Source organism: Uranotaenia lowii, chromosome 1 (assembly GCF_029784155.1).
Source record: "Uranotaenia lowii strain MFRU-FL chromosome 1, ASM2978415v1, whole genome shotgun sequence".
Taxonomy (NCBI): Eukaryota; Metazoa; Arthropoda; class Insecta; order Diptera; family Culicidae; genus Uranotaenia; species Uranotaenia lowii.
The window spans coordinates 12975680-12989589 of NC_073691.1; the positions used below are offsets into that span (position 1 = coordinate 12975680).

Sequence of the window (13910 nt, forward strand, 5' to 3'; positions counted from 1 at the left end):
TTCTGTATGTCGAACGTGTCAAAACACCGTTTGAAGTGTTTCCGAACTGTATTTGTCAAATATAAAATAATGCCAACCCGATCAGGAGAGCATATCAAAAGTATTACTCAAACCCATCTCAGCGAGATATTTCTATTTTATTAGTTTTGATATCAAAATCTTCGTTTTGGCCGTACTGAAAACATATGATTAAGGTTGCCAGAATTTTTTCAGCAGTATCCGGGTCGGACAAACCGGGCAATTTTTATATAAAAACCTGGGTTAATCCGGACATTCGATTTCTAATTGACGACCATAAATCCGGGCAATATCCGGGCAAATTTTGTTTAAACTCAAAAATTCCTCTACAAAAATCAAGAAAAAAAACGAAGTTTTTTTCATTAAAACTCATCGATATATTTTGAACCGTATTTTAGGCTGCCAAAATTCCTTTCATGATTATTATTATGAGACTTGCCCTAAAAACTTCGATTTGGAGGTGTTTGTTGTTGTTTTATTTATTTAATTTGCCAAATAAAGTGAATAAATCCGGGCAAAAACCGGGCATTTTTCAATGAAATCCGGGCAACCGGGCCGGGCCGGACTGTTCTTAAATTTAGTATTGAATATCCGGGCAAACCCGGATAAAACCGGGCAATCTGGCTACCTTACATATGATTATATCTCCTTTGATTCAAACAGTTGTTTTCTTCTGCCTCAATTTGCCTGCTTCGAAAGCTTTTATTAGAAGTCTAAAATCATTTGAAGGCAACCTACAAATATTTATATTCTCAGTAAACACAGATTTCACTCATCCACTTGCTGAAAACACCCAGCAATGGGGCTGTAAATTTGCGACACCATGTCATACATTTCGGACTTGAGCGTCTCGATGCAGTTATTCTCAGAATTTGAGCTCTCGGCAGCAGCGGCGCAACTCTTGAATGCTTCCTCTGTTTTAGCGATCATTTCGACGATATAGTTCTCAAGATTTGTTAGACACGGTTCAATCTTAAGGGAAAATGAAATTAAATTATATGTTACAAATAGATCTGGAAATGTTACCTCAGAGAAGAAGGGAATGTTGCCGGCTTGACTGACTAATGGATTTTTCAAATAGGAAGTAAAGTGCTCACGTATTGCCGATTGAAGGTTTTGGTCTTGTACGGCGTCCAACTTCCGGTACGCTTTTTCAATGGCAGCCACTACCTTGCTCTGGGTTTTTTGGGGATTCGGATTTTCGGCACCGCTCTCGTGTAACAGTGATTCATCTGTTTGGATACACTGAACTATGGCGTTATGGATCCCGGTGACACCGTTCCTAAGATTGTCTTTACCGGCCTCGACGCAAGAGGCATTCGAGCTTGTCCCTTTCGAATTACAACCCGTGAACACTTGCTGAGCGTAGTTAACAGTTTTACCGAGATCATTTTCAAGGTTCGTGAAACAATGTTGTATCTTCAAAGAAATCAAAAATTCATTGAAATGATTAATATTATGAGTCTACAATGAATATACATACCTCCGAAAAAGATTCATTATAGCTAGCTACATTAATTAATCGATTTTTGAAATTATCACTCAATATTTCATTGGCTTCCGATTTGAAAATGCCATCAGTTATGGCATCGGCTTTAGTGATTGCGTTTTCTACCATCTCCCTTGCTTTGAGGTACGTATTCCTGCGAGAAGGTTTCTTCGATGCTAAAAGAAAAGAAAGGTACTTGTTTCAATCATGATTTTGGGGTCAAGTAAAATTTTTGGATACCTTGGTTCAATTCCGTTAAAGGTGTTGTATCTTGGTGTTGGACCGCTTAGTATTGTAAAAAAAAAGAAAAAAAAATTGAATTTTACTTCTATAAAATACGATACCTTCTTACAATCAGTTTTTTCTCCTAATGTAGTGTGACTTGAAAGGATTAAAACACCAAATACGGCAATTAACATCACTGAATTCTTGATCGACTTCATCATGCAGACCGCGCTCTAACAGTGATGTGGAAACGCAGTAATAACATTTTTATATGAAACAATCATGTGTTGCAGTGCAGGATTTGTAGGCACAGAGAGTAGACAATTCGAGTTAGATTTTTTTTATTTTAACTAAAACAGACAGAAAAGGAAAGATTCGGATTTATGTGCAGTTATTGAATACAGTTACAAAATTTATAAAGAGCCTAAATACATTCAATGAATTTTATGATTGTGATTCCGAAAAACTTTCTGTAAATTGAACTTATTAAAAGAATAAATTTTTATATAAATTTAGAATCACTTAGGTTTTTGTGAAACCAATAAATGTAGGTTCATTTGTTTGATAGCTTTTATTTTTTAAATTTTTTTATCGGTTTTCCATGTCTAACATCTGTATGGTAAATGTTTGCTGAGTGTCGATGACTTACACGTGTTAATTACTCATTAGTCATTAGACTTCGCAACATATTGCACTTGTTACTATTCATTCTGTTTATCAAGTTGTTGCTGTTTAATATGATACTTTGTAGTCTACAAAGAAATAGACATTCACTCAGTGATGCGAATGTCATTCAAAAGACAGTTCGGATCGTAACAATCGCATAACATTTTCCAATGACATTCGAAGGAATCTCATAGACATTGACGGTCATCCAAAAATAAAAGTTAAATGACTGCATAGTACATGGAAAATAACAGCTAGGCCATTGAAAATTTGATAAATGATCTAATTCAGTTAATATTTCTGTGATGACAAATTTGTTAGAATTTGTATTCAAATCGCACAGGAAAAAGGTCACACAAGGCAAAAATATCACCAAATTTTAATTTTAAATTGACAAAAAGTCCATTTCATTTTAATTTAAGCTGCGTTGAAAAGCCTCATGTTGTTTGTTGCATTAAAATGCATCAGTGCATATTTTTCTCATAATTTTAATGCTTGTCAATTTTTAGAAAAAAGTGATTTTCTTATAAATAAATTTCATACATTTTCCAGATTTTTCCATAACTTTTAAAGAGAGCGGAATTGCCTACCTTGTATTCTAAGTATTATGAAATGACTGGAGAAAATGTTATTCAGTTTTGCAATGACAGTCGCTCAGAAAAATATCACCGAATTATTCATCTCGGTAACATTTTTGACTTGTTACAGTCGAAAATTCTGTTGGCCTTCTGACTGTCGGAATGACATTTTTTTAATTTTAAATTTCGTGACTGTCATGGAAAAATTAAAAAAATTCATGATTTTGAAATCCAATCAAATCAAATCATAAATCAAAATTATCAGATTTCAACTTGCGACACATGAAAAGAAAGCTCTTGATCTGTACATTAGACCGCTGCAAAAATGACTTTTTGCTCCCATATGTGTTTCCGATGCCTTTTGGGTCACCAAGCATCAGTGTAAAATTTGAGATGATTTGGTTGATTCCTAAGTTAGCGCAAAGCGTTTCAATTTTGTTTGGAAATTTGTATGAAAGAATATATTTTTGCACATTAAATCATCCAGAAAATTCAATTAAACATGAAATAAAGCTGGTCTTTGATTTTTGGGTTTGACTATTCTAAAGCTTCATTTTTTGCTAACATGACAAGCAGCTGAACATTTCGTGAAAAAAGTTATACCCATTTCAAAATAAATCATCAGAATCAATTGAAAAGTATTTAAAAATGGCAGACTCTGCTTGCTAGAGCTTTTAATAATTTCGTGAAATATTTTTGCAAAGGTTATATAAATCAATAAGTTCCCTAACTATGCAAAGCTATTTTTAAAGAATTTTTATTCTCATCCTAAGGTTTCAGAGCTTTCAAATAAGCAGTCAAAAACGCTTAAATTATAAAAATTAATTTTGAAAAGTTAGATTTGTGCTTTGTTCACATGAAATGTACTGCAAGAATCAAGGAATATTTTGTATCCAAAGCTATATTATTTGTAATTTCCAGAAAATCTCTGGCGATTTTTTAATGAAAAATTTTGTTTTCCCATACAAATTTCCATACAAAATTCAAACTCGTTGCGCTAATTCAACACTGGATGGATCGCTTCCAAAATTTTTATTGCTATTTCTGACAGCAAAAACAACCGAAAAAAGTTATGGGAGGTGTTAAAATGGAAGAATTTGAAATTTCCATACAAAGCTTGCAGCGATCTACTGACACATTCCATGCGCTTGTACCGCTCAAAAGTGATTTTTATCCGTTTGCGTATCAAAAAATCTCAAAATAGTCTATAATTTTGATAATTCAAATCACACAAAACCAACGGAAAAAAGTGAAAAAAGTTTTTTACACATGTTTTAGATGATTTTGGAAATCAGCTTTTTTGTTGAAAAAAGTGGTGTTTTTGACAACTTTTATAAAATGATTAATTTTAATATATGAATGATTTTTTTTTTGGAAATATTTTTAGTATGTTCTGAAGCCAAAAAACGCGGCTTCATTTTGTAGAAAAAAGAATTTGTTTATATCCACTGTAGTTGGTTTGAAAAGCGAACAAAAACAGTTGCGAATGAGTGAATTCACGTCACAAAAAAAGGGAAGTTTTGATTTTACGAGAAAACCCTGACTTTTTTAAATAAAAAAAAGAGATCTTCTTTGAAAATAATAAGACGATTCTTAAACTCTAAAATTTATAGAAATCGGTTGGAATCTAGCTGGGTTACAACAGCGCGAATGAGTGAATTCACGTCACAAAATTTGATTTTTTGTTAAATTTTATATGAAAAATGTGCTCTGAAAGCTGTTTTGACCCTCCAGATGGTCGGATTTTTACAAATCGAGCATAATTTGGTTGATTTTCTTAATAAGTTCATCATTTTCAAATAAAAATACAAAAAGATTGAAAAAAACATTTTTTTTTGTGAATCTTTAAATGAAAACAGTAGTAATTTTAACATATGATCCCTCAATATGTTGCTATTCAAGTGCCAATCAAAATAAGGAAAAAGTTAGGTGCAGATGCTGAAAATTTATGATTGTAAAAGTCGAAACAACAAAATATCGTTTTTGAAAGTGTACATAAAATTTGAAGACTCCAAAGAATGGTTTAGTATAACCACAGTATAACTTTATATTTCGTGACGTGAATTCAGTCAACTACCCTGTTCTATTTGAACTGAGTGAATTCACGTCACAACTTCAAATAAGCATAACTTCGTTCGTTGTTGTTCAATCGAGAAGTTCTCTGCATCAAATTGTGGGTAATTGTTTTCTTTATTGAAGACATTTGAAGACACCGATATTCTTTTTCCACAGAGAGAACAGGAAATCAAGTATGTATGTACTAAAGTCCGAAATGGTTAATTCTAGCGTGAATTCACGTCACAAAAGTAATTAATCACAAGCCGTCTACACACCACGTAGAATAGATAATTTCAATTAAGAAGATTCATTTATGTTTAAAGATCTACATTTGAGGCCCTTGGAGCCAAAGGGGTAGAAGTGCATAAAAGCTTATTTAGAGGATACAAGCTTTTTAATTGATGTGTTTGGCCATTTTCCATTCATTTTTCGGGAATTTGTATTTTTCTTTCTATTGTAAAAGTATGTAAATAAAATTCCCAAAATTCTGAAAAAATCATCAAGTATAGTTTGTAATGTGTAAAATTGTTTCGCATCATTATCTCAAAATCGATCATTTTTTCACTTATACCCCTTTGGCTCTGAGAGCCTCATTTTACATTTTCCGTTCTAAATCTACCACATTTTCCGGTATTGTAAAACAGAAATAGAATAAAAAATAGTACGGATTTATAAAATCAAGTTAGAATGTTGAATATCTAGAGATTCTTGTAACAATAATATGATTGGGAGTGTTCTAACAATTGTGTTCATTTAGAGTTTTCAAAGTCTAGAAGGGATAGTTAGAATTTAAATTAAATTTGTTTCAATATCCAGAAATGAGTGCTTGTCTATCGCTAACATAAAAATTCAGCCCCAGAATTGAAAATACTCCCGAAATAATAATTTAAACCATCCCGCTATCATTTGACTCTTTCTTCGCAACCATGCAATTGCTCGAAAGCAATCTTGGAGTGATTTTTGACAAACTCGGATTCACAACAATTATAGCGTCAATATTGTTTCCAGATCATTTACACAATTGCAATTAAAATTGAAAGTTATTCTTTAGTTTCAGATTTTACAAAAAAGTTGTTTATTTGAATTGCAATTATAAGATATTATTATCTACACAAGATAACAGTATTTTTGATACATATGTTTTAATAAATGATTTTGAAAGATTTTGGCGTCAAAAATTTAAAAATTTTGTCAGATTTTAGTATTATGGCTCGAGAGAATTTTAAAATTTACCAACTTTAACTGAAATCAATCCTAGATGACACCTCAGTACATCAGCTCATAAATTTTGTGCCTTGTGTTATTGAATATTGATGCTTCAGTTCATGATTTTTTTTTAATTTAACAAGGCAACAAAAATCACATTTTCAAAGGTGCATAGAATATAAGAGCCAAATAACAATGACATTGGGGCGCTTATTCCAAATATTCAATATTCAAGCTCTATTTTTTACATAACTTTTGAAAATAGGTATAATTTACTAAACAAATATGTGCAATTTTTTGAAAAATATTTTGAAAATGAAGGTTTTTTCTCAAGAATCAATTTTTCAACTACGAGAAAACGAGAAACTTTCTTTTGAGAAAGAAAGTTGTTGATTTTTTTTTCTCGTTATTTTTTCCCAAATCTGTAAAAAAGGAACTTTTACGAAATTTTAAAAAAGAATCAAACTTAATAAGTTTAAGCACAAACATGCTGATCCGCTGAGTTATTTATTAAAAAACAATTTAAAAAAATGGGGAATAATGCGTCTTTTGAGGAATAAAAAAATCACTTTATTCATATTCTTTGTTGTGTTGAAACTTTATTGAATTTGTAAAGCTTAAAAAAGTTAAACATCTAGAACGAGAGTTTAGAATTACATAGCAAATCACTGAAACTAGAGTTCTCAAAGACACCAGAGAACAGAATCAAATTTCATTACTTGATTACAGAATTAAATTTGAGGAATATCAAAATTTTAAAATTAGTTAAATAATCAATGCAATAGATAAAAAAATATTGAAAAATTTCATTCAATGTTCTGCTATTCAACAACAAGTGTACTATTGTCACTGGATCATAGACAAAATTTGGCAAATTATTCGAATTCAGGGCGGCTTCCAAAAACAGTTATTATCCGTTTTAACTGTCGCGACATTCATTTTAATAACATTTCATTGAGATTCGTATGAATGTTAAAATTTTGATTCTGTGACATCCAAAATGTTAAATTTTGCCATAACATTTGTTAATATGAATATCATCGAATCAACGACTAAGTTTCATCTGCTCAGCCGAACATTTATTTGCATGACTATCACAATTTTAGCTATTGAATTTGGATTTATCGCCGCGAATGTTTGCTCTTGGATTTTATCGACTTTTTTTGGCGAGTTTTAATATAAAAAAACAATTTTTACCAGTTGTCCAGACGTTTCGAGCTACTCTGGCTTTCGCTCCTCTTCAGTGGACACTAAAATTATATTTTTCTTTAAACATTCAATCTTAATTCTAATTTTTAATTGGAACTTACAAATTACTGGCCATCGTCTAAACTACTTTGATTTTGGACAGTTTGTTTTGTTTTTCGTTTACATTTGTTTGTCAGTGTCTGTGTTAATTTAGCAATGACAGGGTCGTAAGCAGTTTTAAAATTCAATGAATCCCTTTGTCTATTGACTACATTATCGTCGCCTCTTAACTTAATATAAAACGTTTCGGTTGTTATCCTGGCGTTGTATCCGGCGACTCTTTCCAAAATGTTGGTGTTTTCAAAATCAAATAAATGTCCATTCTCAAGACTATGTTGCGCTAAACCTGTGCTTATTTGTTTCGTAGATACAGTTGTTTTATACGTTTTTCTAAAAACTGGCTAGTTTCACCGATGTATGATTTCCTACATTGTCCACATTTAATTTCATAAACAACATTTATGTTTTTGTTCTTTGGAATTTTGTCTTTTGTTTTTGTGAAAATCATGTTCTTTACCTTGTCTAACGGTTGAAAAGCGACATTGATTTCGAATTGCTTCAAATATCTTGATAACTTTTCTCCCAGACCAGCGCAGTATGGAATGGTTACAAAGTTGGTCATATTTTTACTAGAAACACTCAAACTATTGTATATTTTGTGTGTTCGTTCTGCTATTACATTTGTGACTAGGTTTGAAGGATAGTTATTTACTTTAAGTATATTTTTAACTGTTTTCAGGGTATTTTCCCTGTATTTTGTGTGAGTTAGCTTAATTGCTCTATCCACTAAAGCTACGATTGTGTTTTTCTTATGCGAGAATGGACTAACTGAATTGAAGTCCAGATAACGACCTTTTTCATCCTTCGGGAACCATTCCGTTGTGATGTTGTCCGATCCTCGGCGTAGAATTGTATCAAGGAATTTAATTTTTCCATTCACCTTCTATCTGGACTTCAATTCAGTTAGTCCATTCTCGCATAAGAAAAACACAATCGTAGCTTTAGTGGATAGAGCAATTAAGCTAACTCACACAAAATACAGGGAAAATACCGTAAAAATAGTTAAAAATATACTTAAAGTAAATAATTATCCTTCAAACCTAGTCACAAATGTAATAGCAGAACGAACACACAAAATATACAATAGTTTGAGTGTTTCTAGTAAAAATATGACCAACTTTGTAACCATTCCATACTGCGCTGGTCTGGGAGAAAAGTTATCAAGATATTTGAAGCAATTCGAAATCAATGTCGCTTTTCAACCGTTAGACAAGGTAAAGAACATGATTTTCACAAAAACAAAAGACAAAATTCCAAAGAACAAAAACATAAATGTTGTTTATGAAATTAAATGTGGACAATGTAGGAAATCATACATCGGTGAAACTAGCCAGTTTTTAGAAAAACGTATAAAACAACTGTATCTACGAAACAAATAAGCACAGGTTTAGCGCAACATAGTCTTGAGAATGGACATTTATTTGATTTTGAAAACATCAACATTTTGGAAAGAGTCGCCGGATACAACGCCAGGATAACAACCGAAACGTTTTATATTAAGTTAAGAGGCGACGATAATGTTGTCAATAGGCAAAGGGATTCATTGAATTTTAAAACTGCTTACGACCCTGTCATTGCTAAATTAACACAGACACTGACAAACAAATGTAAACGAAAAACAAAACAAACTGTCCAAAATCAAAGTAGTTTAGACGATGGCCAGTAATTTGTAAGTTCCAATTAAAAATTAGAATTAAGATTGAATGTTTAAAGAAAAATATAATTTTAGTGCCCACTGAAGAGGAGCGAAAGCCAGAGTAGCTCGAAACGTCTGGACAACTGGTAAAAATTGGTTTTTTATATTAAAACTCGCCGAAAAAAGTCGATAAAATCCAAGAGCAATTTTAGCTATTCCATCTTTATTGGTGTTCTTGAATCTTCATGAGATGGGTTTAATGATTTACTGGCTCTCTCCCGTTGAAACTTTTCTTTTTATTTCTATACTTAATAAGAGCTTTCGATATTCTGTAAATATATCTTATTCTTCGCATTTTTTACAACAGTTATTTTAAAGCAATTCTTTCTCGAGATACGTTAACCTTTTTTTTTTGGAGACCCATTATATCATAAAGCGTTCAATTGATAAACTCACACTAAATCGTTGAAATTTTTATGTATTTTTTTCTGCTTCCTTCGAATTTTATATGATAAATTTTCAATTTTGTTGTACAATTCAATTATGCTCAATATAATTACATAGCTTTTGAGTTATCTCAGACAGCTTCTTAAAACATACCGAAGTCATCATAAGTTTGAGTTTAAATAAATGTATTGTAAAAATGAAGGAAATATGTAAAAGTTCAAACTTTTTAGAGGTATAATAATAAGTTGAACATGTGTTCAAATTGAAGTTTTTGTAGTATGCTCAAGCCACTGGATGGAGTGTCGAGGAAACATCTTCCGGTCCGAACTCCGGAAGTCGTATTCCAAGATAGAATGTACAAACTTAAAAAAGGCTTTAAAGTAAATAAATCAATTGTAATGATTTCCTCCTCCGAAAAAATTTATCGGTTTTCATTTTTTTCTGCATAATTAAAACTCTACTTTTCGATTTGCTCGTAGGAAAAAAAACTCTCAATACTGGGCTATTCAAAAATTTTCTTAATCTTTTGATTTACTCAAAAAAAAATATATATATATTTTCAGCCAAAGAACGGTAAAATGTCAAAAAGATTTTTCCACCCAATGATGGTAGTCTAACTTAAAACTTCCTTCGCCGCAGCAAAATTGTTGCAGATTTTTGTCCCAAGATAAAAGTTTTACCCCTCAGTCCTGCAGCTGTTCCAAGAAAGCTGCTTGATCACTATGGTTAGCTACATTTTTTCCCTCAGTTGACATTTCCCAGGAAGAAACAAACCGGAAGAAAACATGACGCTATGAGGGTGATAAATCCCTAATGGAAATGTTACTTTGGTAGACTTTTTTTTTATTGTCGAGGGAAGAAAAGGGTAAACGGAAATTTGTTTATTTTTATTCTCTGTTTATACTTTTATCTGTTATTTTAGTGTGGTGTTCGATGGTGTTCAGTAGACAGCCATCGAAAAAAAGGAGAAAATGTGTGTAAATTGCAACTGTTGAATTCGGAAATCGGAAAATAATTTTGATAAAGTTAGAACAAACTTTGAAATGGTGGCTCCAGAGAGTGAGAACAAACAGAACACATACACACACAGAGAGAACACAGGAAAGTTTGTCGGGAAAATTTCATACAAATGATGTTCGTGTCTACAAGCAAACAGTAGTAATTGAGTTTTACAATCTCCCCGTCGTTTTTTGCTTTTGTACCTCACAATGTGATGCTGCTGCTAAAAGTGGAACGTGCTGAAACGCATATTTACACAGAACGTTTCAACTGTCAACATCCATACCGGGGCTGTCCTCTCCGGAGCAAACGAGCTTCCCTGGGAAGATGAATGGATTTGCTGCGACTAGTTGTTTGTGCAAATAGTTGGTTTCATTCATCTCTTCTGCTAGTTTTCGTTCCTGGATGGGGGGCGAGAAAATTGTAACGATTCGTTTCGCTGCCTTCTGAATTTAGGAAAGATTTAGATTCAATTTTCTTCTGAAAAATGTAAATGTTTACCGTAAATTTTTTTCTAAATTTCTGCTTCAATGCAATATAAACAGTTTAAAAAATAATCCTTTCCAAACCCCCTTCTCATTTCGGGTTCGATCCTTCTGAATAATCTCTTAATTCGATTCAAGACCAAAGGTCGTCCATCCATCCTTTTGGTGTGGTTCATTAAGCAGCAGCATGAACCTCCCCGGAAAAGTAAGACGACCAACAACTTCCTCATCATCTCGATGTCATTATCTATCCAATCTCATCATCACCGAGGACGTTCTTCCAAGTGAAAGGTTTGGGGGTTGCCACAACCCCAAAACCCACCCCAGTCAACCAAAAGTAAGTATCACCCATTTTTCGTCGGCACGATCCGAAACACTAGCAGATGAAAAGGTTCAAATAGGTTCCGCCCTCAGGTCTCTGGTGGTCTGGCCTAACCCGACGAACTCCTAAACCCATCGAAACCGAAACCATTGAATGATAAGATTTTTGAATAAAGCTGCTCCATTTTGTCTCCTGCGTTGTTTCCATCCTCTTTTTTTTTATATAGAAGTAGCGAGCTTTGGTGTGGGAAATTTGCCCAAATCAAAGGATTTCTTCCCCCTTAAAGTGAATGATGAAGGCAAAGGCTGTATTCCCAGCGTTCGTTCAGTTATAGAGCGTGTTTCGTTAAATATTGCATTATTTTTCATTCAGTCGAATGAAAACCTTTTCCCAAGATGTAAAGCGAGGGTCTACCATCAGCACCGAGGTGGTACTTGTTGACTGTTGAGGGATACAATACTTGGTATTTACACTTTCCAGTGGAGCTCTCCTGGGAAAGAAGAATGAAAAAAAAAACCCATCATGAATGATACTTCGCATAGCTTCATGGCGCCGTCGTCGCCGCCTCTCGGTCGGTGGTTGGTGGCAATTGAAGCTTTTCTTGAGAATACCACCTAGTCTGAAGTGATACCCGGCTTGAGGCTGCTTTCCATTCTGCTCCCCCCTGTAGTGAACGAAATTAATAAATAACCTTATTTACATGCAAGGAATCTTTGTAATGAAACTTCTATGGAATAATTAGGGTTTCCAGTGTTGAAACTGTCAAGGAGTAGTAGAACAAAAAAATGTTCAAACATTTACGAAAGCCTCGTTCCGTTCGAGCTTTAAGCTGATTATAAACTTCAAATATGAAAGAAAAGCACCCTTCAAACCTCTTTCAATTTTACCCAATTAAGGAATTTTAAACATGTGCAATCTATTGTTGTCTATTTATTTTTAAAGGTTATTTATAGTGTGTACTAAAAAAAAATCAAAAATAAAAAACCAAAATGGCGAATCTCGATCGTCATATTGTATTACTTTTTTCTGTCTATTTGATAATGCCATTGACTTCATCGTTAGCACACACAATTCATAAATCGATGTACATCTTATTTTGCTACTTTTGATTGAATTAATATTAAAAATAGTACTATTACGTAAAGTTTATGCCAATTTCCACCAAAATCTTAAAGGGCTTTTGATATACTTAGATCAGTTGGCAATTCAGTTGCCTCCTGACCCGATGTCCGTGACTTCGAGCCCAAGAGTAAACATCGAACACAGTTGTACCGGATAAGTTTTTCAATAACTGTCCGCTAACTGAATCGTTGATAGAGCCGGATAAAGCCATCGGAGGGTGATCAATTAATCTAATATTTTCAACATTTCTTTCCTTAAGTAAAACAGGTAACTTTTATTGAAAATTTTTTTCAAACATTCAAAACTCCGTTTGTTCCATCGATCAACAAAAATTTCACAATAAAGGTGTTGTTGCGGAAATGTGAATTTTTTGATGAACGGGCCCTTCTAAATTGCCAATAAAATACACTAAATGCTTTCTATAGAGCTTCAGCAACTTTTTAAACCATCAGGATGTATAAGACAATCGTAGATCTGGACTTGTTACAACTTCGTTTCGAAAACAGCGGAGCATTTTATCCAACCTACAACGTGTTAGATTCAAAAAACTTTTTTTAATGGTATTTTGGCTGTAACTTCTGAGGATGATGTAATGGGACTTTGACATTTTCGACATATCTATGTATTTTGATCAAATAAAGCTTCAATTGAAGCTTCAATATAGTTAATTGATGCGGGACAAAGAATTTAGCATGTGGTCAAGCTGCTATTTCTAATGCTCTTCGCTCTTTTCACCACCTTAGAATTTTCTTCTGATCTTCTATCCGTCTTTCATTTCAACTCTTTAACCCTCACCGATAAAGCCGCAAATTCATTTCATAAAGTTCTAAAAAATGTATCTTTGGATTTTAAACGTTCTTTAATTCTCGCAGTACATTTAATGTTAATAAACTTTTATCCTAACTTTCACACCAGAAAAGATATTCAATGTTATGGCAAAACAAATTTATCAATATATATTTTTGAATTTTAGCGTTTTTGACTGCTCATTTTAAAGCTGAGGACGAAAATAAAAAATCGCAAAAAAAACTGCATTGCAAAGCCAATGAATTTTTTTATTTATTTAACATTGACAAAAATATTTCTTGAAATTTGTGATAGTTCTAGACAGCAAAACCTGCCATTTTAAAATAATTTTTATTGAACTAAGTTTTTTTTATTCTGAAATGGTTATTATTATTTATAATTTGAAAGACTTGGCTTCTTCTCATGTTACCAAAAAATTAAGCTTATGAATAGGAAAAACCAATAATGAAAAAAAAAAACCTAATTTCAAACATATTTGAACTCTTCTGGATAGTTTTAATCGCAAATTATTTTTTTCCAATAAATCGCTTTGCGCTAATTATAT

General features: G+C 32.7%; 2 protein-coding genes across 3 annotated transcripts in view; one reads left to right on the forward strand and one right to left on the reverse strand.

The window, feature by feature from the left end:
• Positions 1–13910, forward strand: part of LOC129742353 (serine/threonine-protein kinase 32B) — a 314888-nt gene that overhangs the window by 70602 nt on the left and 230376 nt on the right. The gene's annotated exons all lie outside the window — the stretch shown is intronic.
• Positions 376–1961, reverse strand: LOC129742366 (uncharacterized). The gene is made up of 5 exons (XM_055734261.1): positions 1860–1961; positions 1748–1792; positions 1502–1683; positions 1045–1437; positions 376–990 (listed from the first exon to the last, which is right to left on the reverse strand). The coding sequence occupies exons 1-5, from the start codon at positions 1951–1953 to the stop codon at positions 787–789; spliced, it is 918 nt and encodes a 305-aa protein (XP_055590236.1). The 5' UTR covers positions 1954–1961; the 3' UTR covers positions 376–786.